At 38.9% G+C, this 15,037-nt stretch overlaps 3 protein-coding genes and 2 long non-coding RNA genes across 6 annotated transcripts; 2 read left to right on the forward strand and 3 right to left on the reverse strand.

Moving 5' to 3' along the window:
* Positions 1-1,629: 1,629 nt before the first annotated feature.
* Positions 1,630-2,679, reverse strand: LOC136245800 (uncharacterized). The gene is made up of 6 exons (XM_066037278.1): positions 2,651-2,679; positions 2,441-2,526; positions 2,202-2,334; positions 2,039-2,147; positions 1,911-1,987; positions 1,630-1,850 (listed from the first exon to the last, which is right to left on the reverse strand). Exons 2-5 carry the CDS (start codon positions 2,515-2,517, stop codon positions 1,953-1,955), a joined length of 354 nt encoding a protein of 117 aa, XP_065893350.1. The 5' UTR covers positions 2,518-2,526; positions 2,651-2,679; the 3' UTR covers positions 1,630-1,850; positions 1,911-1,952.
* Positions 2,680-2,787: 108 nt separating this feature from the next.
* On the forward strand, positions 2,788-3,233 carry LOC136247453 (uncharacterized). Of its 2 annotated transcripts, none has more exons than XR_010697562.1 (2): positions 2,788-2,896; positions 2,945-3,233. It is a non-coding gene; the product is annotated as an uncharacterized lncRNA (long non-coding RNA). The 2 variants fall into 2 exon arrangements; XR_010697563.1 differs by having other exon boundaries at positions 3,026-3,233.
* A 721-nt stretch (positions 3,234-3,954) lies between these two features.
* Positions 3,955-5,186, reverse strand: LOC136247452 (uncharacterized). The gene is made up of 6 exons (XM_066039167.1): positions 5,022-5,186; positions 4,740-4,856; positions 4,541-4,685; positions 4,370-4,497; positions 4,092-4,304; positions 3,955-4,044 (listed from the first exon to the last, which is right to left on the reverse strand). Exons 1-4 carry the CDS (start codon positions 5,133-5,135, stop codon positions 4,388-4,390), a joined length of 486 nt encoding a protein of 161 aa, XP_065895239.1. The 5' UTR covers positions 5,136-5,186; the 3' UTR covers positions 3,955-4,044; positions 4,092-4,304; positions 4,370-4,387.
* An 88-nt stretch (positions 5,187-5,274) lies between these two features.
* Positions 5,275-5,730, reverse strand: LOC136247454 (uncharacterized). Its single transcript, XR_010697564.1, has 3 exons — positions 5,639-5,730; positions 5,467-5,580; positions 5,275-5,412 (listed from the first exon to the last, which is right to left on the reverse strand). It is a non-coding gene; the product is annotated as an uncharacterized lncRNA (long non-coding RNA).
* A 6,222-nt stretch (positions 5,731-11,952) lies between these two features.
* On the forward strand, positions 11,953-14,352 carry LOC136245809 (gamma-aminobutyric acid type B receptor subunit 1-like). Its single transcript, XM_066037284.1, has one exon. It carries the CDS (start codon positions 12,002-12,004, stop codon positions 14,339-14,341), a length of 2,340 nt encoding a protein of 779 aa, XP_065893356.1. The 5' UTR covers positions 11,953-12,001; the 3' UTR covers positions 14,342-14,352.
* The last annotated feature ends 685 nt before the right edge of the window (positions 14,353-15,037 follow it).

Genomic DNA, 15,037 nt, shown 5'->3' on the forward strand with positions numbered 1-15,037 from the left:
ACAATACTGCAATAATGCATAGTTCTCTCCTGTACGTTTTGTATACATAATTACATATACTGTGTACACATCACTGTGCCATTACCACAACAATGATGTACTGGCACTTATAGCTACTGGTGGCCTTTAGTTACGGTGCCACTATTGTGTTGTATCTGTCACTACTGTGACATATTGAGTTGATTTTGGGATCATGCCTTCACCACCTAATAGCCTCACCAGGGGGACTGTCACGTTGGTTTATGTATATAATTATTTGGTTGTATGTGACGCGGTCCTAGTAATATAATAATAATAATAATAATCATTATTATGCATGTTAATTGGTGCTGCTAAGTGTAATATTGTGGCTGTATCTAAGGGACATCTTGTGGAGTCAGATAGTGTTGTTCTTTCATCTGGTGATTTGTTCCAATCTTTATCCCCTACAAGTTTTTACAAGTATTTGGGTATCCTTGAGTCAGATTCTTTAAAGCACCAGCAAATGAAAAACATCTTAACAAAAGAATATAAGCGACGTGTACGAAAGTTTCTTCGTTCAAAACTGTATAGTAAACATTTAATTTCTGCAATAAATAGTTGTGCCATCTCATTGTTGCGTTATTCTGGAGGAATAATTAATTGGACCCAAGCTGAGTTGCGTAAGTTGGATATTGATACAAGAAAATTGATGACTATGCATGGTGGTTTTTCAATGAATAGTGATGTAGACAGTCTTTATGTCTCAAGGAAGAATGGAGGAAGGGGCCTGATCTCAGTGAAGTTTGCAATTGAGCATGAGAAGAGGAACTTATCATTTTATGTGCACCACTCTGATGATCCTTACATTAAATTAATTGCAACAGATTATCAGATGTTTGAGGAGCATGGCAAGGAATACAAGGAATCATCCAACTTGGAACATCTACATACTTGGAAGAGCAAGCCTCTCCATGGGCAATTCATAAGGGAAATCTCTGATCAGATTTGTGTTCAATCACAGTGGTTATGGCTACGCTTTGGTAACTTTACTAAAGAAATGGAAGGACTTGTATTTGCGGCCCAAGAGCAGGGCTTATCCACAAATGCTGTTAAAGCTCATATCTACAAAACCCCATGCTCAGCTAGATGCCGGCTTTGTGGTTCTTTTGATGAGACCATAGACCACCTTGTAAGTTGTTGTACTTTTTTAGCACAAAAAGAATATAAGAGCCGGCATGATCGTGTTGCTTCTCATGTTCTGTCATGCGACAATTGGTCCCCCCAAAATCAGTCCCCCCGGACTAGTTAAAGCCGCGCTATATGGTCCCCCCGGACCACTTGAGACACTTCAACTTGTCCCCCCCGGACAACCTAGAGCGCCACGGTTGGTCCCCCTCTGCTACAAGTGGTCCCCCACGCTGAATATGATCCAGGCGCGGCAAGCAACACGGCCGGATCAGTTTCTTCGTACAGCTTGTTTTTAAACTATAAAGCTACAGTGCCAGTGATCGGGTATGAGGCTACAGGCTGTGCCTTGTATGCTCGGCTAGGCCTGTGCTTCGTGGATTCTCAGCCATGATGCCGGTGATCAGTCTATGTTGTCAATTCACTACTAATGTATTCACTGACATGCGTCATGCCAGGCTATATAGCTAGCCATAAAAGCGATGCAGCTAGCATAATTAATGTATGCCATGAAATAGCTAACTAGTTAGCAAAGTTTGCCAATATACATCAACAATTGTTACAGTCATTAGCTAATGTGTAAAGTCTTTACGTTGTTTGACACAATCAATACAGTTAAATTCATAAGAGGGTGCTGAAGGGTCATCCACAGTTACTCCTGAGCAGATTACATGCACCCACGCATTACAGTTACCACACTGGATCTACATACACAATAAATATACATAAAGTTCTCACATGAATAATATATGTGTATAGCATACCCAGCGATCAGTATAATCTTCATGCTGAAAACTTTCTTCAGATCATCCACACATGATGCAGCGCTCAGTCATGTCAACTGAATTTGAAACACACGTATATATGCACACTTTAACGCAGAGCAAATTACTTGAATTGGTGAGGAGTGCTGTGCCTATATCTATTCTGGCTTTCTTCATATTCATTTGCAAAATGGCGTCTTCGTCGATACGGTTAAAATTTAACAATTGTTCAGCAATCTGTGTATAATACACAAACTTTATAGCCTTAGCTACAAAAGCGAGATGTTATACCTTTAAACTCAAAACACCACAGTTGAAGCTGTCTCCTGGCTTTTGCACACCTTTCTTGAGCTGAATGAGCTCAAAATTGTCCAATGAGACGTTGTCTTGACCAACGCAGTTATATCTCATAGCAAAGAACCTTCTATGGAGCATATAAAACTAGGTGTAAAAGTGCATTGCATCAATTTAGTTCACAGTGATGCACTGTATAATTATGTTAACAGTCAATGTTACAGTATTGAACATACTTCAAACCTGTGTATGCTCCACGTATGGCTCGCGATGGTCCAAGAGGATCGATGTAGTAAAACTTTTTTTCTTCCATGTTGATTGCCTACAGAGCAGCACAACAAGTGTATTTCTCCACGATTGTACATTCCAACAATAAACACTTTGGTGCTTAGCGTCTCCTATAGTATGAATAAACTAACTCCTCCACGTAGCATTTGTGATCTTACCTTGCTTAAAAGGTGCGATGATTTCCCAGATTTTGAGCGATTAAGGGTGCTCGCTGATATTTGAAGCCGTTTAAGTGTCAGCCCAGAAACCACATGCGGCTATTGCATCATAATTGGCATTACTCATGTTTTGCGCCAGAGAACGAGGAAGAATAGCATGTTTTTTCGCTTCAGAATCGTCACTGAAGTGTTAGCAAATGATTGTCTGATGGATCAACAGTTACACTAACATGAATTAATCTAAAAGTAAGTGTTATTTAAGGCAACAAGTGTGAACGCACTTTTCGCTTGTAGGCAACATGCGTTCGTGCCTTGTTTTCTCGAGTGATAGGGTATGCTGGTAGTTAGTATTGTAATTGTAAGCTGCTTATGTAGGGGACAATGTTACCAGCTGGAATCACAAGGCATTACAAGCTGCTGATGATGGCATGCCTAGTGTAACCTATCCAAGAGCGACTTGGAGACTCCAGGCTGAGCAAGAAGCTGTTCCTGTGTGTGAAGAAGAGAAAACAGAGTTTTTTGTGTTTAGAACAGCGTTTATGACATGTTATTTTAAAAAGTTGGTGATTGCGGTCAATAGGAATTTGTGTGGTTATTGTATCAATAATGTTGGGCGCACGCAATCTTTGCACATGTTTACTAAAAATACAACTAGTTTTTTAGTGATGGCCGTGAAGGCTTCAAATTTTGTAGGGAGATTCGCTGATAAATGCTCCAGAGGTCTATGTTTAGATTTTGTCCGTAGCGTTATGGCTTCATGAGTTACGGCACCGAGAACATGAGGTTTTGAATGGTGTAGCACACTTTTAGTACTAACTTAAGTTCTATGTACGCTGTGTACTAATACTAAACATAGAGTTGTGAGTTATAAGCTGAAGTTTGTTCAACGTGGTTTCCAGTGCGCTACTGTGAAACATGGAGGACTAGTTTCGATTTAAGCGCTTCATAAAGAACTACGCATAGTTATAAAATGGTATAGGCTAGAAGAATTCTGTTTGGTTTGTGTTGAAGAGAAAGAGAAGCACTTCCAACGTAAGTAGCATATGGATTCATTTTATACATTATGTGAGTATAAGCAACAATACAAAAAAAATGCATGTTGTATGGCTTCAAATAGCCGCGAGCACCCTTAACCCAGGCAGTGATGGTTTGTGACAAGACAGCAAAACTGTCATTCCTCAATTCAACTAGCATGCGTAAATATCCATTCAATATCTATTACATTAATTTTAGTGCATCAAATTTAGAGGTATATAATACAATGCACTGACCTCATCATTTAACCAGTTATTTCCTTTCAAGGTGTGAAAGCTACCTTGATGTATAGCCAAATGTCCAAACCTAGCTTTAATTACATAGCACGGCTTTCTTTTCCAGATAGCTTTTAGCTGATCCTGTATGTATATATATGAGTCATATGTACCACAGCACAAAAACATACATAGGCTGTAAGTGGTATGATGCTTCCATTGTTGGCTCCGGCTGTATTAATCATTCCTGTTACTGCTGTAGACATTGTAGCTGTTACGTTAGGTGTGGCTGTTATCTTGGATTCCACTGTCTCTGTTGTTGTCGCAATCATAGGTGCTACCACTGATGGTTCCGCTATTGTAGGAGGCTTTGTTACGGTGTTTTTCTGAAACTCCTCACATCTCTGTGTAATGGTAAGCACACAATAATTACAATAGCTGTCAAGGAATTATCACAACAAAATACAACCTTTATAAGCTTGCGACGTCATCTCAATGGCTTAACTGAATTCGTATCAGGACTATCAGAGAAATTCAGCTTTCTCTTGGTAACAATGTGCTTTGGTGGTGAGAATATCATATCAACAACCCTCTTTCCTATTGGAACTGTTGTGATGTTTTTCCAGCTATCACAATTTACCTTTATCAGATGTAGGCTTTATTTTAAATTCATTGTGTTCCAGTTTTTGGCTGTAAATAGGTGATAGCGCAGGTGCACTAAAACTGCCAAACTCTGGGAAGTAGCCTCCTGCTTGTTTGGGGGAACTGTAAACCAATGGGCAATTCTGAAAATAGACATTAGTAAGATATGTGAAGAACGAATTGGAGGAACCTCTAACCACATTAATAGCAACTGATACATTGTGCCCTTGCTCCTTATTCATTCGTACTAGATCTTTACAGTGAGTGATATCTTCCTCATCCCATTGTGATATCAAACTGGGATAGCTGGGTTCCTATTACATGTACTCATATAGAATTCCACGTGGGTGTATATAGTATGCTACAGTAGCTATGTAACCAGCAAATCAGTGAGCTTATTAAAACTACTCAAAGTATGTATGCTGGCTGCACTACAACCATAGTTACCATGCTTGGCAATAAGCCTATACATTACTTACTTTGTCACTCATGATGCTGCTAGGATCATAAGAAATGGACGTTCTTGAAGAAGAGTCACTCTGATCATGAGATGTACGAGCATGTAGGAGCACTGATATGTTGCCATCATCCATTTGGTCCAAAATTTTGGTCTTAGTATCTTCATCACACTGAGATGTCAAGATGGGATCCTATAACATGTACATGATATAAATATTACAGTATAGTATCAAATAATCTTACTTTATCACTTTCGGTGGCACTAGTTTCATGTGAGATAATGGACACTGTTGGGTTGTGAGATTTTGAAGTATGTGTACAAGTATTGTGAGTAACAACTGATGTGTTGTCCTCCTCTATTTGGTCAGTCTTGATATTGTCATCATACTGGGATATCGAGTTGCATGGTTCCTATGTATTGCAAGATAATATTACATCAATTAACATGCAGTTATAAGTTCTTACTTTGTCGCTCACACTGGCACTAGGATCATGTGAAATGGATCCTTTTCCACTTCTGACAGATGTGTTGCCACTATTATCACTTTCGTCATGAGATGTTGAGATACAACCAGTTGCCTATACAATTATAACTTACATAAACACACACCTGTGTGCCGCACATACATGCATGTACCTTCTTGGGTGGATAGAACAATTTCAAATGTGTACCATGGACTTTTAAAGTCTGTTTAATGTCATTGGTGTTTAGGATCTGAAAATTCCTTTACCAACAGACTTCACAACTTTATAAGGACCCTGCCACTTATAATCCATTTTTCCACCAGCCCGCTTTTTCCTCTTCATATCTTTTCTAAGAACCAATGCTCCAACTTTGAATGTAGCTGGGTTATGGTGCTTCCTGTCATACACTTGTTTTTGACGCTTTTGAGCGGTGAGTATGTTCTCCTTCACAATTTGTGCTACTTTTGTTTGATGAATGAAATGTTGTTCTATAACTTCATCATTATGATCCAAGTGCTGTACGATATCTTCTTCTTTGGGAGATTGAATTTCAACAGGTAACAGAGCTTGTCGTCCAAACATCACAGCAAAAGGGCAATATTTTGATGACTCGTGTTTAGAAGTATTGTAAGCAAAAACACAGGTGTCTAAATAATCTTCCCAGAGTTCCTTTTTCTCATTAACAAACTTTACCAGCATATTCTGGATGGTCTGGTTAAAACGCTCAACCAAGCCGTTTGCCTACAACAGACACATAATACAGTTGTATCTACTTAAAGTGCATAAGGTAAATATGCATATTATAGCACTATGCATTTCTTTACCATGCAACTATTAATGTTGATTAGTTACAACATAGCATATAATATAGGATAGTAGAGTAGTAGTTACCTGAGGATGGTAAGGGGTAGTCAAACGGTGGTCAATTTTCATCATCTTCATCAATTTCTTGTCAAGGCGATTGTTAAATTCACTTCCTTGATCAGAAGTAATTACTCTTGGTAATCCAAACTGCATGAATAACTGTAAAGTATGTAATATGCAAGTAAATAACATGGTACACTTTGAATTGCATGGTTCTGGTGGCTGCTTGGGTTATAATGACTACTTCATTCTGTTAGTATTTAATTACATTTTTGCAGCACACTATAATACATTGCTTTGTCTTGGGTGTGTGTGCGTGTGTGTGTGCGTGTGTGTGTTCATGTATATGTGTGAACTTTTCCGAATGTATTAGTAGATTTTATTTAGCATTGTTTTATTGTTACTGCATGGAAACAGAATTAGATGCAACATACAAAAGTATTCTTTAAGTCAATTTGGACACCTGTGGATGTTATTAACTGCATGCACAGTTTCACATTAATGACAAACATTCAAAGTACATGTATTACTTCTGCACGGTTATTCTGTATTCCGTAATCTCCCAAATATTGTGCAGTTGTTTTACATACTCCTACATACAATAAGCAATCAAGTTGAAATTTTCAGCACCTAGCTGCTTCTCTACCATCTCTATCTAGCTACTTTTCTACCATCCAGTAACCAAGTCAAAATATTTTGGTGATCATAGCATAGGATTGTGATAGGCTTAATTATAAAGGATCCTTTATGATGAAGCTATGACAAAATTAATAAGTTTCAGCAGCCGCGTGAAAGGATAGGAATACTAAAGCTAATCTATTGACATCCAAGTAAGCAAGATTCACATCTTGCTAAGATAAGTGATTTAGCCAAAGGTTTTCATACAGCTATACAAAATGTTTCAATTAGACGTAGAAAATGAATACTGGAATTGGTATGCTGGGAGAATACGGGTTAAACGGCCCACATAACTGGCTATACAACTCTTTTCCGACCCATATTATATAGCTGCTTTAACAAACATATACTGTAGTTCTGTATTAGTCTATACGTCCAAGTGTTTGCAAACTTTAAGTAAATATATGCATTATACACACAACATATATATATATATATACCTTAAACAAAGCACTAAACACGGTTGAGGATTCCTTATTGCTGCAAGCAAATGCCTGCACAAACTTGCTAAAGTAGTCTGCTACTGTCAGAATATAGCAATTTCCTTGAGTGGACTTGTGCTTTAGTGGTCCGACAGTCTATTCCAATGTGGTACCAAGTTGCTACAACTGGAATAGGGTTAAGTTCTGGTACCCCTGTGTCCATTTTCTTTGTCATCCGTTGGCACACATCACATTCCTTCACCTTAGATGTATAGAAAAATGTGATGATGCAAGTTTATTACTGATGAAATATTTTGCATCTTGTGCAAAGGCATTATGTATACGTGCATGGTAAACCATTGTTCTTTACAACCTGAAAGCATATAAAATTAATAGAGTTTTGCAGTACAGTTCTATAGCAACTCCAACATGTTGATTGATATAATTGGGTCATTTTTCATTTATGTAGCTATTTAGAAAACAGAATACTGCAGTTGCAAGTGGTATAGAAGCATGCAAGCAGGCTAAATTTTCAACATAATCATAATTATTATATATGTCTACAACATTATCATAAAGTAAAACTGACAAGACCAAAAAGATGTAACAGGGGCATCATACTGTAATAAGCAACCAAATTACATAGCTGTTTGGTATACGTATTGTGAAAGCTGAGTATTAGTCTGCTATTCTAAATTGCAAGGCATCAACTGCATGATATACTTCCGCATATATGTATACCCCCAAGGTATAGCTGTATAGGTATGTACTTACAAATGCTTTTGCATCCTTTCCTACTCCTTGCCACATGTAGCGTTCTGTAATCCTTGCCTGTGTCTTCTTTGTCCCCATGTGACCTGATGTAGGGTGTACATGACAACCTCGCAATATCCGCTCTTTCTCTTTCGGGTCTAGTATGTATCTGACCTATACAAACCATACACTTGTATTACCAGTCACATACACTGCATTATAGTATGCTGAGTCAGCAGCTATATATGGCCCTACAGCTCTATACAACTTAGAATTAGAGAGTCAATAGGGTCTTGAACTAAAAGAGAAATTATCACACCAAGCAATTTGTCCATGTAGACAACAGCAGGCCATGCAAACTAGGTGGCTACCAAGTACCGGAACCATAACATCCTGAACGAAAAGAACTTCTTATTTCAGTGGAAACTGAATCAGTTCTGTTTCATTTACCAGAGGTTGCACTATATGTATGTTTTGCATTGATTTTGCAAAAGTTCAGAAATACTCTATAGCAGCCAGCCACTCCAACAGAACAGTGACAATTTTGTTTATTCAGCTATGCATAGCAATTCACTAAAATGGTCCAAAACTTTATTTCAGTTGACCCACCCTGTTTAAGTGAAAAGTTTGGAAGCCATATAGTCACTGCTGCAAAAGTTTATTCCTGACTCATAGGTTTGCTTTCTGTACTCAGGGTTACTGTGATTAAACAAATAATAAATATGGCAGGGAGACAGAAACATAACTATATGTTTAAGTTTTCATAGTACAATTATCTGGAAGCTAGCCAGATGTAATAAATAACAGAAAGGAACCATGGGACACGTGGTAGACTGTAAATACAATGGCTTATACGTTGGCAGCTGCATTCGCAGTTTCTAAGTGTGACTGCTCTATTAGAGCAACTGACTGTTCTATTAGAGTAAGTGGCTGAGCCACTTTCTTTCTACAATTATAGAAAGTAAGCCCGACTCGGGGAGTCTATGCCACGGCCTCCTAATGCTGGCTTCTCTACCTCCGTCCTATGCATACATGATGCATTATAATAGTAAATCTTTACCTTGGTCTTGTCCTGTTCGGTGTACAGAAGCGCTCCATCTTCTAAAGTGTACCTCATTGCCTTTCTTCTAATACACCTCTTCTCGTTCTTTGTACACTCTTGTCTGTACCTCTGCTCTTGAAGATACAGTAAAACATCCTCGTGCAGTTGTCTCTCAATCTCTCCACGACTATCTTCCGACTCCGTACATTGGCTGCTGCTACTGTGACCAGCAGGGTTAGCGGAGCCATCCGCCATCATCCTTAAACTGAACTGTTACAAATACTGCTCTAAGCGTCCTTAAAGTGCGAGTTAAAGTGACGAGCCCTCAGCCGAATCAGTACAGCTATAAACTTGAATCAAGTAAAGTCACGCCAACAGTCGAGGCCAACAGTCGCTGTTCAGCAACTGACACGTGTTTAGACTGTAGATCAACCGTATCAATATAAAATATGGCTGAGTCGACAGCTGCCAGTCACCTTTGAACTCCTTTCGACACGATCATCAAAGGCAGCGGTGTGCCGGAAAGCTACTGATAACATCCACATAACTGAGTTTTCCGGTAACGAACAAGTAACCCATATCTAACCGGCCTCTATACAGCTGTTTCATTGGGGGGACCAATTGAAGCAGGGCGGACCACTTGACGCAACTTCACATGGTCCGGCCGGACAGCCTGAAGTGCGCTAGTTGGTCCGGCCGGACCACTTGGGGCGGGGGACCATCTGTAGCGTGACAGTTCACTGGATGCTAGCAAAGCAAGCTGGATTTCCTGTGCAAGATCTTTGGTGGAAACATTGTCCTCCACGAGTTTGTGAAAACAATGTTTGTAAACTGTTGTGGGATTTTTCCATTGTAAATGACACCTCATTGCAACACAACCGCCCGGATATTACTATGGTATTGAAGCAAACAAATGGAGTATACCTGATTGATATTGCTATTCCAGGAGATTCCAGACTTTCTCAAAAGGTTGTTGAAAAGCAAACAAAATATGTGGATTTAAAAGTTGAAGTTGTCAGAGTGTGGAAATGTAGAAAAGTATCCATTATTCCTATAATTGTCTCGGCGTTAGGATCCATACCAAAGGATTTATCATTTTCAACTTGCCAACATCTTTAATTCGAACATTTCAAAAGACTGTGTTATATTCTACCACATCACTGTTACGGCGTTATTTAACAATTTGACTGATGTTTTGTTTATTGTACTTTGTGTGTCTCATAGCTAGCTGGCAACTTTTTACATTAACCTACACTCTTGGTTAGGGTCAGTTTCTTTTGTATACCAGCAATGTATTTGCACGTATATTTGCTGTGATAAAATCTAAATAATAATATTATTATTATTATTATTATTATTATTATTATTATTATGCTTGTCACTTTCCATATAGGGTCAGCTGAATGTAACAGGTAAGGGCAAGGATAATATAGATGGGGATCAATTATTTCACTGAAATATCTGGACCCTCCTTTGAATGCATGCAAATAGTGTCCCTACACATTTTTATTACTAATACCATTTGCATGCATTCAAAGGGGGTCCAGATATTTCAGCTGAAATAATCGATCCCCCTTGTCATACTATATACACTACCAGAGAAGTATGCCATGAAACGTCTATGTTTTTTTCATGAAATGTTAAATCGCCCCTATGAAATGTACCATGAAATCAATTCATGGTATAGCATGTGTTTCATGGGCCATGAAATGCGTCTCCAGATCAGATTATCATGGTAAATTCATGGCATTGCAGAGATTTCTTGGGTGCAGTACCCATGAAACGTTAAAATTCATGGGATTAACCATAGGTATTTTCATGGGTATTTCATGGTTATTTTCATGGTTATTTTCATGGCAATTTTATATACTGTATTTGGTAGTGATAACCTTGCCCTTACCTGTTGTATTCAGCTAACCACCCCGTCTCTATACGAAAAAGTGACAAATATATGGACCCCTCTGAAATATTCTATCCCCTCTACAAATTTTATTAAGGATAGAATACTTTAAAGGGGGTCCATATATTTGTCACTTTTCCGTATAGAGACTGGAGTGGTTAACAGGTAAGGGCAAGGTTAATATAGACGGGGAGTCGATTTTTTCAGCTGAAATAGTTGGACCCTCCTTGAATGCGTGCAAATGTTGTAATAAAATTTGTAAAGGGTAGAATATTAGGGGGCATATATTTCCAATATTTTTGTTTCGTGGGTCCAAATATTTCGATATATTTGGACTGGGGGAAACCAAAATAGGAGGTCCAAATTTTTCGTAACAGGCCTCAAATGGAGACTTTCATGCGATAGCTAAAGCATGCAGTCTCACGTGCCAAATGGTTATATTATTTGTGTTGGGCGGCAGCCCCACCCCTCCCCACATAACGGCCGCCCCTTAAATTTGATCCGAAACTAATCGTAAAAGGGGCTGCTAGCCCATCTTTTGAGTGATGGCCTAGAGCGGTCTGGCCACGCAGCCACCCAAAACTAATAAACGGGGTGTAAGAAGTGGTTGCACCAGACTAGCAAACATATATCATACATGTTTGGTAGTAGTAGTACGCGGATTTTATGCTAAGCGTTCTGTTGCCACCCGAGTTCAGTACCACCATTGCTGTCATTGTCAAGCGAAGCCTCATCAATGCCGGTAGGTTCGAGGCACGCCGTATGTAAAGCTACAAATCTCTCTGAAACTGAAACCGGCTTTTCTGGGGATGCATATAAATTGATGAGGCTTCGCTTGACAATGACAGCAATGGTGGTAACTCGGGTGACAACAGAATGCTTAGCATAAAATCCGCGTACGACTACGAAGTAGTTACAGGACTAATTGTATTGTTATGGTCTGTAGGCTCAAGTAAAGGAGAACATAACGAGAGACAAGTGCCCAAATTACGAGTACTCGGGTTGTTCTCCTATCAAGGTTCAGACTGGGATGGAGAATGTGTCATACCTGCTGCGAGGTTAGCTAAAGACGAGATAAACAGAAATGATAGCATTTTACCAGGATATATGTTGGAGTTGATTGAAGCTAACTCGGGTTGTGATCGTGACCTTGGAGTCCGCGAGTTCGTAAAGAAAGCTCTGTACAGTGAACAGCATCTACCAGTGGCGATAATAGGCACAGGTTGTTCTAGTTCTACAATCCCCATTGCTTCTGTTGCTGGAAGAGAAGATATTCTGCTTCCTCAAGTGTCCTACGGAGCAGCATCCCCTTTTTTATCATTCACAGATTCGTTTCCATACTTCTACAGGACAGTACCTACTGATGAATATATTGAAGGAGCTAGAATAAGTCTCATGCAGATGTTTAACTGGAAACGTTATGGTATACACAACACTGCATTCGGTGGTGATAATGTAGTCTGGATAGAGCACAGCATCACCGCATTACGAGCTGGTATTGTACAGCACATTATGGGAGCAGAAGAAGTGTACACCGGAGAGCCTTACCAGCAGGACTCGCGTACCACTGGAAACAGCGTATTTGAGACTGCTCAGTTAGTGAATGATATTTATACAAGTGGCATGCGAATTGGCATGATATATGGAATACAGGAGTCTCTGATAAGTGACTTGTTATGTATTTTATACCGTCATAACCTTGTGTATCCACAAATCATTTGGATGCTGATTGACTTAGGAACATATGATCAGCTATCTACTCCTGACTGTACACCTGAGGAAATGAGACAAGCCACAGAAGGTATTATTTATTTTGGCCACCAATATAACTCTACTAGCAATGGTGTTTTTGATGTTACTAACAAAACATTTGAACAATATTACAAATCTTATGTTAATGAGTCTAGGAAGTATGCTGAGGAAAATTGTCCTGATACAAATCGTACTGAAACAAATTGTACTGATACAAATTGTACTGATACATGTAGTAATATTCGAAACATTTGGTCTACATTTACCTATGATGCCATGTGGGCATTAGGTCTGGCTCTGCACAAAGCTGAGGAAAAATTACATAACAACAATTCCAGTTTAGCCAACTTCAAATTAGGAAATTCAACTATATCTGGAGTAATAATAGAAGAATTAGCTAGAATTAATTTTACTGGTGCTTCTGGGGATGTTTCATTTGATAAAACTCACAAACGAGAATTTCTTGCAATAGCAATTCAACAAGTACAAAGCGGAACACTCAAGAGAATTGGTCTCTACTCTCCTTCAAAAAACAGTTCACAACTGGGTAATTTGTGTCTTGATGAAAGCGCCTTTCTATGGTCGGTAGATAGTCCTCCAGCAGATAGCTTTCCTATCAAAACATTGTTAGCTGAAACTTGGGTAGTGGTATTGATGTACCTACTACTAACAGTGGGTATTCTATGGAATAATTTCTTCTTACTAATCAATTTTTATTATCAAAACTTTCCCTCCATCAAATCATCAAGTACTCGACTAAATCACTTGTTGTTTGCTGGGAATAATTTATTACTGTTAGGTGGAATTGCGGTGGTCATCAAGGTGACAGATGAATATGAAGCAGTTGTGTTTGGTACACTATGCCAGTCCACATGGTGGTTATTTGATCTTGGACTGTTACTAGTTCTTATCATCACATTACTGAAAAGTTGGAGGATCTATAGAATATTCAACAGCTTTGAGCCAGGAAAGTTTCTCAGTGACAACACATTTATTGCCATTGCAACTGGTTGTATTATCATCGATGCAATATATCACTCAGTATTTGTTATGGTTAACAATACAAACTTTGTAAGAGTAAAGATCTTACCCTCGGAAGGTTTTGTACGACAAAAGGTCATGTACTGTCAGCCATCCAACTGGTGGGGTATCTTTTATCTACCACATCTTGTCATGATCATAATACTGTGTGTGCTTGCATTTGCCATCCGGAAAGTGCACAATAAACAATTCAATGATGCAAAGAACATTGCAACATTTTTCTACATCACAGCTCTAGTGGTCACAATCTGTGCTGGTATATCATATGCAGTGTCACCAGCAAATGATGTGTATGATAAGATAACTATATCACTACTATTGGACTGTACTGCTATTTTATGTATTGTGTTTACATGTCTGTTGACTTTGTTTGTACCCAAAATGATGCCACTTTTTAAATATTTGTACTTTCATAGACAATAATTGTTTTTATAAAAAAATAATAAAATAAAATATATAAAAATTTGATTTACATCCAACCATTTAGCTGATGTTATGCAATGATTTCACCTGGTCAGCCCTGGCATGGAGAGCCAACATTTAGTCCCCACCACATGACAGGCAAATTTGATAGTGTCCTTCCACGTATCTCCTCTAGACAAACAATGGATCACAGCAGCATTTAATGTGTCACCTGCTCCAAGTGTACCGATAACTGGTCTAGGAGTGTAAGCATCAACATGTAGCACCTGAATCAGACAAGGAAACATCAAAGAGACATGTCAATTAGAAAGTCCCGATCACTAAATAAGCAATGCAAGAATCTTACAGTGCTTACAGGCAACTAGTCTGTGGGCTACTGAAGCAGCAAGGAAACCTAACAAAGTTCCTGCAATATGGCTTGAAGCTAATGGATTCACACTGTAAAGAATTTGAATTATGATGACACCTTGTAGGAGGGGGTTTAGAAAACCCTGACTGGACCGGACCGGTCAACTTCTTCAAGTAAGCCAATTCACACAATAGCCATAAAATACAATTCACACAATAGCTAGCTATAATATACACTCTTCACCTTGTACCCACTCTGCCAAGAACATAATTAGCTAGCTACGATGGCTCAGACTGCAACAGCGATCGCGCACAAAAGTCCATCCACGATAAAACAACCTAAGTAGG

This window comes from Dysidea avara, chromosome 2, assembly GCF_963678975.1.
Source record: "Dysidea avara chromosome 2, odDysAvar1.4, whole genome shotgun sequence".
Classification (NCBI taxonomy): domain Eukaryota; kingdom Metazoa; phylum Porifera; class Demospongiae; order Dictyoceratida; family Dysideidae; genus Dysidea; species Dysidea avara.

Bases quoted from the DNA above. Each gene is read 5' to 3' on its own strand.
- LOC136245800 (XM_066037278.1), bottom strand. From the start codon at position 2,517: ATGGAAGAAAAAAAGTTTTACTACATCGATCCTCTTGGACCATCGCGA. The intron at 2,335-2,440 runs GTATGTTCAATA...TATGCTCCATAG, and splicing joins GGAGCATACACAGGTTTGAA to AAGGTTCTTTGCTATGAGAT. The intron at 2,148-2,201 runs GTATAACATCTC...TATTATACACAG, and splicing joins GTGGTGTTTTGAGTTTAAAG to ATTGCTGAACAATTGTTAAA.
- LOC136247452 (XM_066039167.1), bottom strand. From the start codon at position 5,135: ATGGATGATGGCAACATATCAGTGCTCCTACATGCTCGTACATCTCAT. The intron at 4,857-5,021 runs GTAAGTAATGTA...TACATGTAATAG, and splicing joins GCAGCATCATGAGTGACAAA to GAACCCAGCTATCCCAGTTT. The intron at 4,686-4,739 runs GTTAGAGGTTCC...GTCTATTTTCAG, and splicing joins TATCAGTTGCTATTAATGTG to AATTGCCCATTGGTTTACAG.
- LOC136245809 (XM_066037284.1), top strand. From the start codon at position 12,002: ATGCTTAGCATAAAATCCGCGTACGACTACGAAGTAGTTACAGGACTA.